Source organism: Sinocyclocheilus anshuiensis, unplaced genomic scaffold (genome assembly GCF_001515605.1).
Source record: "Sinocyclocheilus anshuiensis isolate Anshui unplaced genomic scaffold, SAMN03320099.WGS_v1.1 scaffold42, whole genome shotgun sequence".
Taxonomy (NCBI): domain Eukaryota; kingdom Metazoa; phylum Chordata; class Actinopteri; order Cypriniformes; family Cyprinidae; genus Sinocyclocheilus; species Sinocyclocheilus anshuiensis.
The window spans coordinates 1,156,365-1,171,481 of NW_015546057.1; the positions used below are offsets into that span (position 1 = coordinate 1,156,365).

The 15,117-nt window shown below is 40.4% G+C and overlaps 1 protein-coding gene across 1 annotated transcript in view; it reads right to left on the reverse strand.

Moving 5' to 3' along the window:
- The window catches only part of ccdc3b (coiled-coil domain containing 3b), a 20,488-nt gene that overhangs the window by 4,031 nt on the left and 1,340 nt on the right, over nucleotides 1-15,117 (reverse strand). The window contains exon 2 of the mRNA XM_016500554.1: nucleotides 6,009-6,183. Coding sequence (XP_016356040.1) covers nucleotides 6,009-6,183 — 175 coding nt within the window. The remainder of the gene's footprint in view (nucleotides 1-6,008; nucleotides 6,184-15,117) is intronic.

Below are 15,117 nucleotides of genomic sequence, written 5' to 3' on the forward strand. Positions count from 1 at the left end.
AAGCTTATGGGGCTGTCACGTGATGAACGAATGACTCGAAAAACCGAATACTCGAAAGGTGAACTAATCAATTCTCTTTCCGGCTCAGACTGCATTGGTTAAGTTTATGGGGCTGTCATGTGATGAACAAACCTGAAGAATCGAAACACAGAACCTATAGAATTTAGCGCATGCACGACTGAACGAATCACTCCCCGAGACGACTCGTTCTTCCCGAGTCACATTAAAGATTCGTTCAGAACGAACGAATCGTTCAAGAACGACCCAACACTACGTCACAGCCAATACAGACTGACGCAGAGACAACAGTACGAGTCCGTGTCTTCATTTATTAATGTCTATTTCTCCCCTTTATCAGGTATGAAATACATAACAGTGTATTTTCATAATGAGTTAAAGCGATATAGTAGTCATGAGACTGGTTATTTCCGTGAATATATGCAAAAGCATGGTGTTTGATGCAAACAAAGACTGTAATGTTACCTATGCTAATCAGCATGCTTAACATGTCACATTAAAGATTCATTCAAAATTAACGAATCGCTCAAGAACGACCCATCACTACAGCAAACTGAAACACTGTTTATGGACAATTATAAATACAGAGTTCTGGCATGGAACTCTAGATGGCACAGTCCGTTAGGTCTAGCTCAATCTGACCTGGCGACATCATTGTCACATGGCAGCTGATCGGTTCTCTCCTGTATCGGAGTTCGCTGCTAAATATTCAAATAAGCAGCAATATTTCTTACATGCTTACAGCAGCAAGTTGTGGATGTATTGGCAGTAGCAAGTCTCGGTACTTGCTCTGCCGCAGCAGCAGCAGCGTAGCAGATCTATTCCGCCAAGACCAAATACATTAACATTGTCATGTACATTACCATGCCAATCCCTCCGAGAGTTGTCATGACAGAACTGCCATTATAAATCACAAGCCTTTAAATGAAACATCGAATGAAAAATCAGTTTTAGTCAGAGGTTCCCAAACAAAATAAATGATATAGCCTATACATTAAATAAAACAAATAAATAAAATATATAGGCTAACAGCACACTGAAACACTACAAAAATATGGGCATTTATAACTGACCGTCTCTATTGTAGTTTTTCCTTCGATCTAATTTTTTTTTCATATTATGAGAAAGGAACACAAGTTTGTCAATGTTGTTGGGAAGAAGTGAGCTCCGTGTCTTATTCACAATGAACCTGGCCTTCGAGAAAATGCACTTTGATGGAATAGATGTGGAAATAATGGAGTGCAGGCGCTTAGCAGCACTAGCAAGCTTGGGATACCGCTCCTCATTTTTTTGCCACCATGTCAGTGGCCCAGAATCAACCTTTGTTTTGTACTCCAAGTACATTTTTCATTTCATCCATCCATCCTTCATTGCATGACAGTACCCCAGCATGGGTTATCAGAAAGTAGTTCTGCGCACAGCACCATATTAGCAGCATTGTTGTGTACGACTGCTACCCTCTTTTCTCCTGGTATCTCGTATTGCTCCATCACTTCACTGAGTCGCTCTGATATGTTGGCAGCTGTGTGGCTCACCTCCAAAACTTTTGTTTCCAACACAAATGAATGCAGTCGCCAGTCTTCAGAAATAAAGTGTGCAGTGACGGTCATGTAAGCTTCCATCTGGCTAGAGGTCCATATGTCGGTTGTGAAGCTGAGTGCTGTACAACTTTTAATTTCCTCGAGGACAAATTCTTTCATTGTGTTGAACTTGCTTGTTATGGCGTGCATGACTGTTTCATGTTTGGGAACACTGTAGCCGGGCTCAAGGAATTTAATCATTTGTTTGAAACCCTCACTGCTGACAATGTTGACTGGTCTCATGTCAAGTGCAACGAAGTCTGCTATTTTGTCCGTAATGTCTCTTTTTCGTTTCTCGGTAAGACAGGGTTTCATGTCAAGAGTTTGCTGAGTCAGAGTCGGCTGCGAAGTTGAAGCTGATGACGTGTCATCTTCGCAGTATAGCGGATGAACCTAGAGAAATGCACGTTAAGTTAAACATTTAACTTTCACACTCTGTCTGCACAAATACTTGGATACGCGCCAAACTTATATGCGCATATTACCATTAAAATAAGTGGCTAACGTTAGCCTACTAGTCTACTTACATGTTTTAAATGATAAGTCATGTTCGATGTTGACGAATGGTATACAAATGTTTGCCTGCAGAGTTTGCAGACAACCTTTTTGGGGTCATCTTTTATCCTTTCAAAATGATCCCACACTTTCGATTTTCTTCCCGACATGATTATTAGCAGGTTGATTTGCCAGGCCCGCTGTGTTAATGAGCTCTCCGTCGCTGACTGCGCCACTTCCTGTGGAAATGTTTTTTCCCGCAATTAACCGACCAACGAAAATTTAGTCGACCAAGCCTGTTTTCGACTATCTATTAGTCGACTATTAGGGGGCAGCCCTAGTCAGGTCCCAAGAGGGTATAGAGGGGAGCCAGGGAGGATTCAACCTTCTCGCCCCCCTAAGGAACCTGATGACCAGGTCATGCTTCCCTTCCCTCCCACTGGGTCATGCTTAGAAGCAATTGCAGCAACATACCCAGACAGCAACATAGTGTTGGCCCAGATCTGGCCCACATCTGCTTTCAAAATGATCCCACACTTTCGATTTTCTTCCCTACATGATTATTAGCAGGTGTATTTGCCAGGCCCGCTGTGTTAACGAGCTCTTCGTCGCTGACTGCGCCACTTCCTGTGGAAATGTTTTTTCCCGCAATTAACCGACCAACGAAAATTTAGTCGACCAAGCCTGTTTTCGACTATCTATTAGTCGACTATTAGGGGGCAGCCCTAGTCAGGTCCCAAGAGGGTATAGAGGGGAGCCAGGGAGGATTCAACCTTCTCGCCCCCCTAAGGAACCTGATGACCAGGTCATGCTTCCCTTCCCTCCCACTGGGTCATGCTTAGAAGCAATTGCAGCAACATACCCAGACAGCAACATAGTGTTGGCCCAGATCTGGCCCACATCTGGCGCAAGCTTTTCACACTTCTTTGCTCACTATGAAGTGTCTGCCTCACTAATACTATCCATCAATGTGCACACAGACAAGCACACAGCAAGCAAGGACAGGACATGATTGGAAATTAGTCTCTCTAATGCTTCATGCATCAGAGTCAAAACAGGTGGTAGTTACTTCTGCTGTTTATTATTATTATTATTGTTGTTGTTTCTGTTATTATTATTATTATTATTGTTGTTGTTTCTGTTATTATTATTATTAGTGTTGTTGTTGTTATTGTGTTGATACATTAAAAGTAGCTCACTCTGTTGTCCTCCTGTACCTCCCAGTCTGGGCTCGCCCCCCTAAGGAACCTGATGACCAGGTCATGCTTCCCTTCCCTCCCACTGGGTCATGCTTAGAAGCAATTGCAGCAACATACCCAGACAGCAACATAGTGTTGGCCCAGATCTGGCCCACATCTGGCCCATGTGAAATCCATGCGGGCCAGATGTGGGCCGTATCTGGACCGAAACTGTCTGCTGTCTGGGATAATTGTATCAGATATCAGTGAACATGTTAACTCTAGCAGCACAGTAAAAAAAATACAAATAAATTAATAAATTCAATCTACTGTATGGAATTCTGAAAAAAAAAAAAAAAAAAAAAATTAACAGTCATAGAATAAAAATAAAATAACTCTATAAATAAAACTAAAGTGAGGTAAGGAACATTTATATATGCTTACCTTACCTTTGGGTTGTGATTGGCAGGATTAGATGAGCATGCTCCTCTAAAAGAATTGATTAGTTCATCTTTCGAGTCGTTCATTCTTTTGTCACGTGACTTGACAGCAACCTTCCCAATCCTTACAAATGGGTGCATAGTTATTATTATGATTATGATTATTATTATGATTATTATTATTATTTGCTCTTACAGTTACGTGATGCATTTCTGGTCTCAAATTGTATTTAAAATGTATTTCTTACAGTTTATAAATGTGTGAATTTCTGTCATGATGGTTCTTTTCCTGTGGTAATAAAGGTAATAAAGAGTTGGTTATGCTTTACATTTTGTCCATATGATGGTGAAATCACTTTGATAAAGCAGTTTTTTTTTTTTTGCATTGTTTAAGCTTATGGCGCTGCTGCGTGATGAACGAACAACTCAAACCCCAAGATTCGAAACTGGTTAACTAATTCCAGTACAGAACCTATAGAATGTGAAACTGAACGAATCACTCCCCGAGGCGACTCGTTCTTCCCGAAGACAGCCTTCGCTCCAACCCCTGCTGCAAAAAGGAAAGCACGACTCTGATCAGGAATCTTCAGGTGTCTTCTCGGTGAAAAGAACACGACTCGATGAATAGGTTCCACTTCAAGGAGTAAGCGTGTCTCGTAGACGGTGGGCTACCACTTGGGGTAGGTCACCTAGAACCTCCGCGTCCCATCCAGGGACCAGACATGAAGTTTCCAGAGGTCTGGATGCGGGTGCCACAGGGTGCCCCGTCTCTGAGTCAGTAGATTCTTCCTCAGAGGAATCTGCCAGGGAGGGGCTGTCACAAGGAGCATTAGTTCTGGGAACCAGGTCTGCGTGAGTAAGGTGCCACAAGTAGGACCTGCTCATCGTCCTCCTTGATCTTGTACAGCGTCTGTGCAAAAGGCTCACTGGGGGAAATGCATACTTGCGCAGGCTCCGCGGCCAGCTGTGTGCCAGTTCATCCGTGCCGAGTGTTCCCTCGGTCAGGGAGTAAAACAACTGGCAGTGAGATGTCTCTGGAGAGGCAAACAGGTCTACCTGAGAGGCTCTGAAAGGTCTCCAAATCAGCTGGACCGTCTGGGGATAGAGTCTCCATTCTCTGGGGAGTGCAGCTCATGACAGCTCATTGGCCGTACGGTTGTGCAAACCTGGAATATGAATGGCACAAAGTGACCTCAGATGCTTCTGACTCCAGAGGAGGAGGTTGCGGGCGAGTTGCGACATGCGACTGGAGTGTAGACCACCTTGTCGGTTGATGTATGTAATGGTCGCAGTGTTGTCCGTTGCGGACCAGCACATGCTTGCCTCGTAAGCGCTCTCTGAGACGGTTCAAGGCAACTCTAGGCAGTTGATGTGGCAGTGCAGTTGGGGGCCCGTCCAAACCCCCGACACTGCATGCCCATCATACGTGGCCCCCCAGCTGGTAAATCACAGCATATTTATATATATATACAGTATATATATATATATATATATATATATCTATTAAAAATATACAGTCAGTAAGAATCTTTTCTTAGAAATCCCTTACAACCCAATGCAGAGTTGTGATTCAAGGCTGAGAACCTCCGGTTTAGAGTTTAAACATACCATGAACAACAATATAATAAACATGTTCTCCCAAGGCAAATGAAAAAGTAAAGAAGTACAGATGTCCAGAGAGGAATATTAATATCCCAGCAATCATTTATGTTAATTCTCTTGAGATTTGGACCCAGACATAAACTACACTTAATGGTGAGCACCAATTCACAGTAAAATATAGGTTTGAAAATGTCTGTTGGTTTGGATTCTCAAGATATGTTGCCTACTTATTCTAGCAAGATTTCTGTGGAAGACTAGCTGATGTTTAGGCACATCTTCCTCTGCAATGCTGATTTTTGTGTGCAATAGCCACAAACATGCAATAGCCACATTTCTGTTAGAGTCCTCGTCCATTTTCATAAGCCAAGAGAACCACAAACAGACATGCAAAAGGCCCGAACAAGCAAGCTTTTCACACTTCTTTGCTCACTATGAAGTGTCTGCCTCACTAATACTATCCATCAATGTGCACACAGACAAGCACACAGCAAGCAAGGACAGGACATGATTGGAAATTAGTCTCTCTAATGCTTCATGCATCAGAGTCAAAACAGGTGGTAGTTACTTCTGCTGTTTATTATTATTATTATTGTTGTTGTTTCTGTTATTATTATTATTATTATTGTTGTTGTTTCTGTTATTATTATTATTAGTGTTGTTGTTGTTATTGTGTTGATACATTAAAAGTAGCTCACTCTGTTGTCCTCCTGTCCCTCCCAGTCTGGGGTGTACATGTGAACCTGTGTGCCAGCTGTGCAGTTGGAAAACTGGAACAAGCTGGCAAACATGTGATGGTTCTCCAGCGTGTCAGAGAAGATGGGGTCCTGGAAGTTGACTCCGTGGGGAATGATGCTGTAGTTTTCATCCATCCTGAGAAGAAATGCAACAAAATCTACATTACTATGATAAATAATTGTTATGCCTGGATTCATATATGATTTGAACACACGCCAATAACTTTCCACATGGTCTGTACTATGCACATCAATGATCAATTATCAGACTTATTAAAAGGTGTGGCTTACAATTGTATGAAGTGGATGGTACATTATCCTACAATTGTATGAAGTGCATGATAAATTAGCAAAAAAATAAACATATCTGATAAAAAATAAAATAAAGGCCACATTCAAACCCAAGAATATCACAGAGCTTTGGGTGGTCTTTTGATTAATTTGAGCCAGCAACCAACCAACTAGTAGAAACTACTTTAGCAACCTTAGTGTAACCCCTCCGTTTCTACTCCCCTCACTCACTCTGAGTGGCATTCGAACTGGCATTTCCAACATGGGAAGCAGGCACACTAACAAGGACGCTAAAGACCACAGCCTCTAACATCATAGTGCACCTCTTAAGATGAGGGGAGTGAGGTTTAACTTTGCAGCTCTTACCAGCTGGCCGTTACATTAGCATGCTCAAAACGATTCTGAACATCTTAGCAACCTCATAGCAGCAACACCTTAGCAGAAAAATGTAAAATCCTGCTTTATAATGTATAATTTCAGCCTGTTGTAATGTTCATGCATGCCATAGGGTGTGTATCAAACATGAGACGGAATATTACCACTACAAAATCATGCTATACCACGAAGGTTGCGCACTCGTTATGTATTTTTGTTTCTCCTGTGTGGGCCTCAGCGATGTAATAGTTTATGACCACTTGGGACACTTAATGTCAATGACCCATATATTTTTAGGCAGGCAAGCGGCCAAGGAGAGGGGAGGTACCAATAAAGGGTATGCTGGGACAGCTCTATTTGTGTTTTTCACATGTGTGTGTTTGCATTTGGGATGCCTTTATATTTTTAATGTTGCTAAAGCATTAGCAAACATATTACGTTTAAAGAAAAATATTGAGTTGTAAAAATATATGTAATCAACATAAGAGGTTAATTACACAGTGTGTGGTGTCCCAGGAATTATACGCATAGCTTAGGGAGGTCTATTCTTTTCTCTGTTCTTTCTCTTGTCTCTGTAGCTGTGTGAGCAAAGAATTCATTACTTGTGATTGGCGTACAAAGCTGTTCTTTGGCTGGTCTCTCGCTGTTTCAGCCTGCAGTCTTGCAAACTTTCACACATCAGCACACACATACACACACATCTCCCAGCAGAGAGGAAATGAGGAAAGTCTGTTATCAAAGTTTCAAGGGTGGTTTTAAAAATATTAATACAAAAACCATGGTTACATTGGCACAATGTGAGGAAATGAGACACTCTCTTCATACGGACTCTCCACTACGCTTGTCCTCCTATATATGATGTGTGATTCAGCCGCCATCAGCCTGCAGGAAAATCAATTGTTTGCAAGTTGAATGGTTTGCAGCACTCACTTGTAATCATCAACAATGTATATTTTTTCAATTTTAGTTTGGGAAAAGAAAAACACAGTTACTCCAAACAAATGACAAGTTAATGCATGTGTGTATGTTAGAGAGCCAGAATTCCCAAGAGGCATTTGTTGCATTTTTTTAACAGTTTAATGAACAGTCTGGAAAATTACTACTTGTTTGAGACTACACACACACACACACACACACACACATATATATATATATATATATATATATGATCAGGGGACACATATGTAAGCTTTGTTCATAAGTTTGTTGGCTGCAAAACACTGTTGCTCACAGTGAGGGAGACGGTTTTGAGGTGAATAGTTTTCTACCTGGCTTCCATATCCACTTTTCCCTGACGGAAACATTGGCTTTGGACCTTGACAGCAGAGAGTCCCTCCATCTGGATCTAATTCAGCATCTTTAGAGGGGCATCTGAAGCTCAGGGGCTTTTACAGAACCTGGGCTCAATGCCAAACTTGGAATATCTAGTTCCAAAATGAGTTCCAGAATTCTCTGATGGATGTCAGCTGAGCTCCAGAATAGTTTGGACTCAAGTGTCTAGGTCTGGAAGGCCATTTCAACTTGAGTTTCAGCTTCAGAACTGTAATGCATTAGAAAGGCTATTATTTTGAATATAACTATTAAAAATATACAGTCAGTAAGAATCTTTTCTTAGAAATCCCTTACAACCCAATGCAGAGTTGTGATTCAAGGCTGAGAACCTCCGGTTTAGAGTTTAAACATACCATGAACAACAATATAATAAACATGTTCTCCCAAGGCAAATGAAAAAGTAAAGAAGTACAGATGTCCAGAGAGGAATATTAATATCCCAGCAATCATTTATGTTAATTCTCTTGAGATTTGGACCCAGACATAAACTACACTTAATGGTGAGCACCAATTCACAGTAAAATATAGGTTTGAAAATGTCTGTTGGTTTGGATTCTCAAGATATGTTGCCTACTTATTCTAGCAAGATTTCTGTGGAAGACTAGCTGATGTTTAGGCACATCTTCCTCTGCAATGCTGATTTTTGTGTGCAATAGCCACAAACATGCAATAGCCACATTTCTGTTAGAGTCCTCGTCCATTTTCATAAGCCAAGAGAACCACAAACAGACATGCAAAAGGCCCGAACAATTTACAGAACCTGGGCTCAATGCCAAACTTGGAATATCTAGTTCCAAAATGAGTTCCAGAATTCTCTGATGGATGTCAGCTGAGCTCCAGAATAGTTTGGACTCAAGTGTCTAGGTCTGGAAGGCCATTTCAACTTGAGTTTCAGCTTCAGAACTGTAATGCATTAGAAAGGCTATTATTTTGAAGCTTGACATAATTGTGAACCGTTGTTTCAAGAGTGTTTAGATCCTACACATTTTCTTCTTTTATATTCTTTGCTGTTTTTAGAAAGACGTGACGGTGAGAAAATGAATACAGAATTTTCAATTGTAGCAGAACTATTCCTTAAAGGGAAATGAAGGCAAAAAAGGAGAGATTTCATTTTCTAAATACATTCCAAAAGACAGAGTGTTACACTTTTCTGAGCATCTAAAAAGAGGATCTATGAGTAAGAGATAAATATTTAGTAAACACATTCTTACTGGCAAGGTGTTGAATATTTGCTAAATGAAAGTGCCTGTTTTTGTTATAACATTCTGGTGTACTTTGGGATGTGAGGCGGTATGCAGTTTGTATAGTTTATGAAATATAATACATTTCTCAAAACATGTGGTAAATGTGATAAAAATGCACAAACATCTCCCTACATTTTTTTTCCCGAAAGCAGTGTATACCAACTCTGCTGAAAATACCATAATGTTAACTAATAACCAATACATTCCAGATGGGTTCCTCCTGTTATCCTACAGTACACATTTTCATACGTCTTCAGGATATGACCTTTTTAATTCACTGACCACCCTAAAATAGAGAGCCTCTCAAGGGAACCTTAATGTAGCTGTTCTGTGCACCACATTGCATTAATTATTGTTTCCATGCAGAGTGTCTCCAGTTTCTCAGGCTTTTGATGGCTTGATTGGTGAGAATTGTCTTGCCAAACTGGAACCAGCTGTCTGATTGGTTCATGGCTTAGATCATGACATATGGGACATTAAAAGGCAGAGAAGAAAAGTTGTGTACTGAGGCAAGGTTTTCTGTCGAACACCAAAAAAAAAAAAAAAGCACTGAATGTCTTAAATGCTCATTTTAATACAATGAAAGTGAAATGAGTCATTTTTGAGCTTAAAAAATGCCAAACAAAAAGCATCATAAAAGTACCATAAACATGACCCATACGACTCATTCATTTAGGACTCATGGATTATAGCCTAATTAATCAAGCATTAATTTTCATACCCTGACACCTCGGTTTGACATTATTGACAGTGATATTTGTTCATGTGTAAGAAAAAAAACATGATGTGCCAGTTTAAAAATGTAGAACATGAATGATTTCTTAAATATTAACCTATTCTTAGACTGTTCCTTAAACAAAGCTATCGTATTACAATGTCAGTGTTCTCTTGCAGCACTCTAAGTGAAACATGCTGGAGAGTAACAGGAACAGTAACTCATGAACCTTATGTGAGTATGTCCACGGAATGACATCATGGCATGTTTCAAAGGTTTTACTGTAAATGTAAGAGACCAAAAAATGAGTTTAAACAGTGTTTAAACACTTTTAACAGTGTTTCTGAAATCCAGATTAGTAAGAATTTAGCATCAAATTCACAAAAGCATTGGTCATCCAAGCATGGGCTCGCTACTGATAGTAATTTTAAAAACAATGCCCTGAAATGAGTGTACAATTCAATATCAGTGATGAGATTAAACAAAGGAACAGTGGTGTAATGGAAACTGGACTAAACCTGTATCTACAAGCTTAACATCCAACAAGCTCAACCCCTCAAGCACTTTAAGAGATCATGGCTAATGTAGAGACTGTTGGGGTTAGGTCAGAGCCTACCTGCTATCAAGAAAAAAATACTTTTCTGATGAATAATATTTTAGATAATAAGTGACAAAAACTGTAAGCATGTAAGAGTAAGCAACTCCCAAACACTTGATACAATGCCAAAACAGCCTGTTAGCACTTGATTGGACCTGTAACCTGCTGCCCTCAGGTCACTCGAGCACTTGTTGAGCACTCGAGTTGTTTTAACTGCTCTGTCTCTAAGACTGCGAGAATTATTAGTAACCCATCTATTTGTGTCACGCCCCTGGACTGTCTGTGTGTGTTTTTGCTCCCCATGTGCTCCGTGACCTAGTTTTCCCTTGTGTTTGATTGTGTTCATTGCTCCCAGGTGTGTCTCATTTATTCCCTCATTTGTGTTGTGTATTTAATGTGTTCTGCCCTATGTTTCCTTGTCCGGTCTTAAACGTCTATCCCCGTTGTGCTACCTGTGTGTTCCTGCCCTGTATTCCTGGCTCCTGTGGATTATTAAAGACTGTGTTTGTGTTCATCCCACGACTCCTCATTCCTCGCTCCTCGCTGTTATCCCGTCCTGAAGGCCATACTCACTCGAGGGCCATACCGGACTGTTTCTGGCCATCGCCCATCTCACCAGCTACCCGGACAACGCACTCTGCACGTTCTATGATGCCAGCTTGAACCCCGCGTGCAGAGCGCCATCGTCCGATCATGGTCCTCGAGCGGATTTCGCCGCTTTTGTGGAGTGGATACTGGCGAGAAACAGATCCCCGTTCACCGTCTGTTCTGAGGAGGATCTCACCAGTTCCACTCCAGACCCAGAGCCCAGCCCACCTTCACCTTGTGTGCGGAGCTCAAGCCCGAGCCCACCACTGACAGAGAGCCCGAGACCACCACGATCGACGAGCCATCGCCACAAGGGGCGACAGAGCTGAGGATCACCGCGGAGCCGGAGCTGTTTGTAACGTCAGACCAGGTGCGAGAGCCAGCTACCATGCCCGCCACGAGGGAGAAAGCCGTGGCCAGTGAGACCGCGGAGAGGAGCTCCACCCACTGCACCATGGCTGACCATGGGGTGGGGGGGGCTGTCAAGCCCCTGGACTGTCTGTGTGTGTTTTTGCTCCCCATGTGCTCTGTGACCTAGTTTTCCCTTTGTGTTTGATTGTGTCTCATTTATTCCCTCATTTGTGTTGTGAATTTAAAGTGTTCTGCCCTATGTTTCCTTGTCGGGTCTTAAACATCTATCCCCGTTGTGCTACCTGTGTGTTCCTGCCCTGTATTCCTGGCTCCTCTGGATTATTAAAAACTGTGTTTGTGTTCATCCCGCAACTCCTCGTTCCTCGCTGTAGTGCAACCGTGACAATTTGCTTTCTCATAGATTGGGAAAAGCTGCATTTTATGTTCATAGCACAGTACGGTCATAAGGAATAAGAAGCAGTTATTAAACTACAATGCATTATAGTGTTAGTTCACCCAAAAATGAAAATTCTGTCATTAATTACTCACCGTCACATAACTGCACATTGAAGACTGACATAGAAGAGAAGAAATGGTTGCATATTTTTTTTTCTTTGCACCCAAAAGTATCCTCGTAGCTTCATAAAATTAAGGTTGAACCACTGATGTCACATGGACTATTTTAACAATGCCCGTACTACCTTTCTGGGCCTTGAACGTGGTAGTTGCATTGCTGTCTATGGAGGGTCAAAAAGCTCTCAGAGTTCATCAAAAATACCTTAATTTGTGTTCTGAAGATCAACAAAGGTCTTATGGGATTGGAATGACATGAGGGCGAGTAATTAATGACAATTTTCATTTTTGAGTGAACTAACCTTTTAATATGGTTTATTTCATGGCATTGTTAAATTCTTTATTCTGAATAGTTGACATGTTTATTTGTTATACAACTACACGGCTATGCATTTTCAAAATTCCCAAATTCATAACTCATCCTGCACTATTTGTGCTACAATCATTAATCATACTTAAAGTCATGTGTCCTCAATTATTCTTTCATTGTTTCTTACGCTTTATGTTGGTTCATGTGACAGACATACAAGTTCTTTCCAGAGAATTAATGTCAGGTAATTTTAGAATAACATGAAATCAATCTGCTGCCTTCACTCTCTCTTTCTTTTAAAGGGGTCATATGATGCGATTTCAATTTTTCCTTTCTCTTTGGAATGTTACAAGCTCTTGGTGCATAAAGAAGATCTGTAAAGTTGCAAAGACTAAAGTCTCAAATCCAAAGAGATATTATTTATAAAAGTTAAGACTTGGCCACGCCCTCCTAAAACGCCTCATTTAAACACGCCCCCACATGTCTATGTCACTGTGTGGGAAGATTTTCATAACACCGCCCAAATGTTCACGCAAAGAAAGAAGGCGTAACTTTTATTCTCGCTGTAGTATTGTTGTTGCCGCCACCATGTTGTGGAGATGCTGTGTGTTTTGTTGTGAAAGCGAAACTACTTTGTTTGGCCTTCCAAAAGAGGATAATATCCGCTTCGTCATGCCTAGAGCTGATCCGTGCTGGTCGCTGAGGAAATATATCAATTTCGCGCTGTGGATCGCCGGATAGGCTTTCACTGTGGATGAAGCGGAGTCCAGCCCGAGGTCGTCACATGTGGTTGCCGCAAGACCGCTCACTCAAGTCCGCCGGCCGTTCCTCACTCAATCCCGCAGTGTGTGACGTTGTGTGATGCATTTTATGGAGGACAGTTTCCTGAACCTGCAGAGTAGCCTACAGTGGGTTTGGGCTCAAAGGCTGTTCTATAAAGTAGGGCAGTTCCAACTTTGCAAGGACAGTCTGGCTCACAGCCTGTAAGTTAATTTTTTATATTTAAAGAATTTGCCACTGATGATTCAAACGTGAGTTTGAGCAGTGTAGATTAGCGCTTGTTGTTTGTCATTTCTCCGATCACAAATACAGACATGGTTTTATGTTTACGCGGCGCGATACGCACCGCATAAACACATTGCATTACACCAAATACACAAAATAATGTTCTTTTTAGCAACATCATATGACCCCTTTAATAGCTATGACTCCAGTTACAGTGACCTAGTTTGACCCTATAGTCACATGTAGTTGAAGAAGAAGAAGAAGAAGAAGAAGAAGAAGAAGAAGAAAGACACTTTGCCATATGTTGCTGTATACTTATTAGTGTGCCTTGGATGAAACAATCAATCAGTCAATCAATTAATAAATAATCCAAGCAAACAGTGCATTAATCATAAACTATTTCAATAATTACTATGCAAAAATTACTTATGCACTTTTACTGTCATTCAGCTGTGGTGTATTTTTTCACCATGACCAACAAATTATTGTGTCATTTTTTTCTTTTCATCAATTTTAAATGATGGAAAATGTGTGAAAATATTATTATTTATTATTATTAATTAATTCTAATGTATTATTAATTTATTATTATAACATAATATTAATATTTAATTCATATTACATATTAATATTATGTGAGTGTTTATGATACATGTAATGCTAGCTATGAAAATAACCAAAAACAATAGTATTTCCCTGTAATCCACATTCACAGTTTTACTGACATTTTAATAGACAAATTAAAGAAACTACTGAGTTTCAAAATAATTTTTAAAGAGAGTTTAATTTCAAAAAGGCATAAAACCAAAAGTGCCCATAGTTCAAGAACCAACCTCATAGGCCTGCAGGTTTTCTCTGTGTTTATTTTTTATGCAAAATTTTTTAAACTATTAGCTACAGCTGTTTCATGGTCCCAACAAGCAAGATTGCTTTGGTAAAACAGGTTATCAGTTTACATTATGCATGTGAGGTGCTGCCTATCACAGTAAACTACTTGGCCAGAAAAGTGCTGAGTGTGATAAATCCAATACTGCACTGTATGAGGGAGATAAACATTCTTCAGTTTAGCTGATCGGATCATAGCGTGAAACAGGAAATGCAAGTAAAAAAATAAAAATAAAAATGTGAAGAGATTCAAGCCTTACACTATTACTATGAATCACTTCAAAAGTGTGTGTCTTTAAGAAAAAGTGAAATCACAACAGTGAATCATATACTGTATAATCTCTATCCAAATGGGCTGTACTTCTATTGGTTTGTTAACTTCCTCATCCTTTGTAAGTTCATCTGAAAATGTGATTTCATCCCCACTATAAACATAGAAACAAAGACAAGCCAGAGCTAATTAAGTTTGACAAATGTTTTGATCATTATACACAGGATTCATGATCATTATACACAAGGTTAACCATTTTCCATTCATTATGAAAGAAAATAGAGGGAGATCTTGGCTGTTTGGCACAGTATTCATTCTTTGTGAATATATCTGGAGGACCCTGCATTAACGTAACCCAACCAATGGCAAATAGAAGCTTAAGTTCTAAGATGACAATGAGCACAGATGTCAGACAGTTGTGCACAGTTGTAGCCAAGCCAATGTTCTGATACTGAGCTCTCATGCTCATGGGAAATAAATGTTTGAAGCCAGCTCATGTCATTTACATTTAGTCATTTAGCAGACGCTTTTA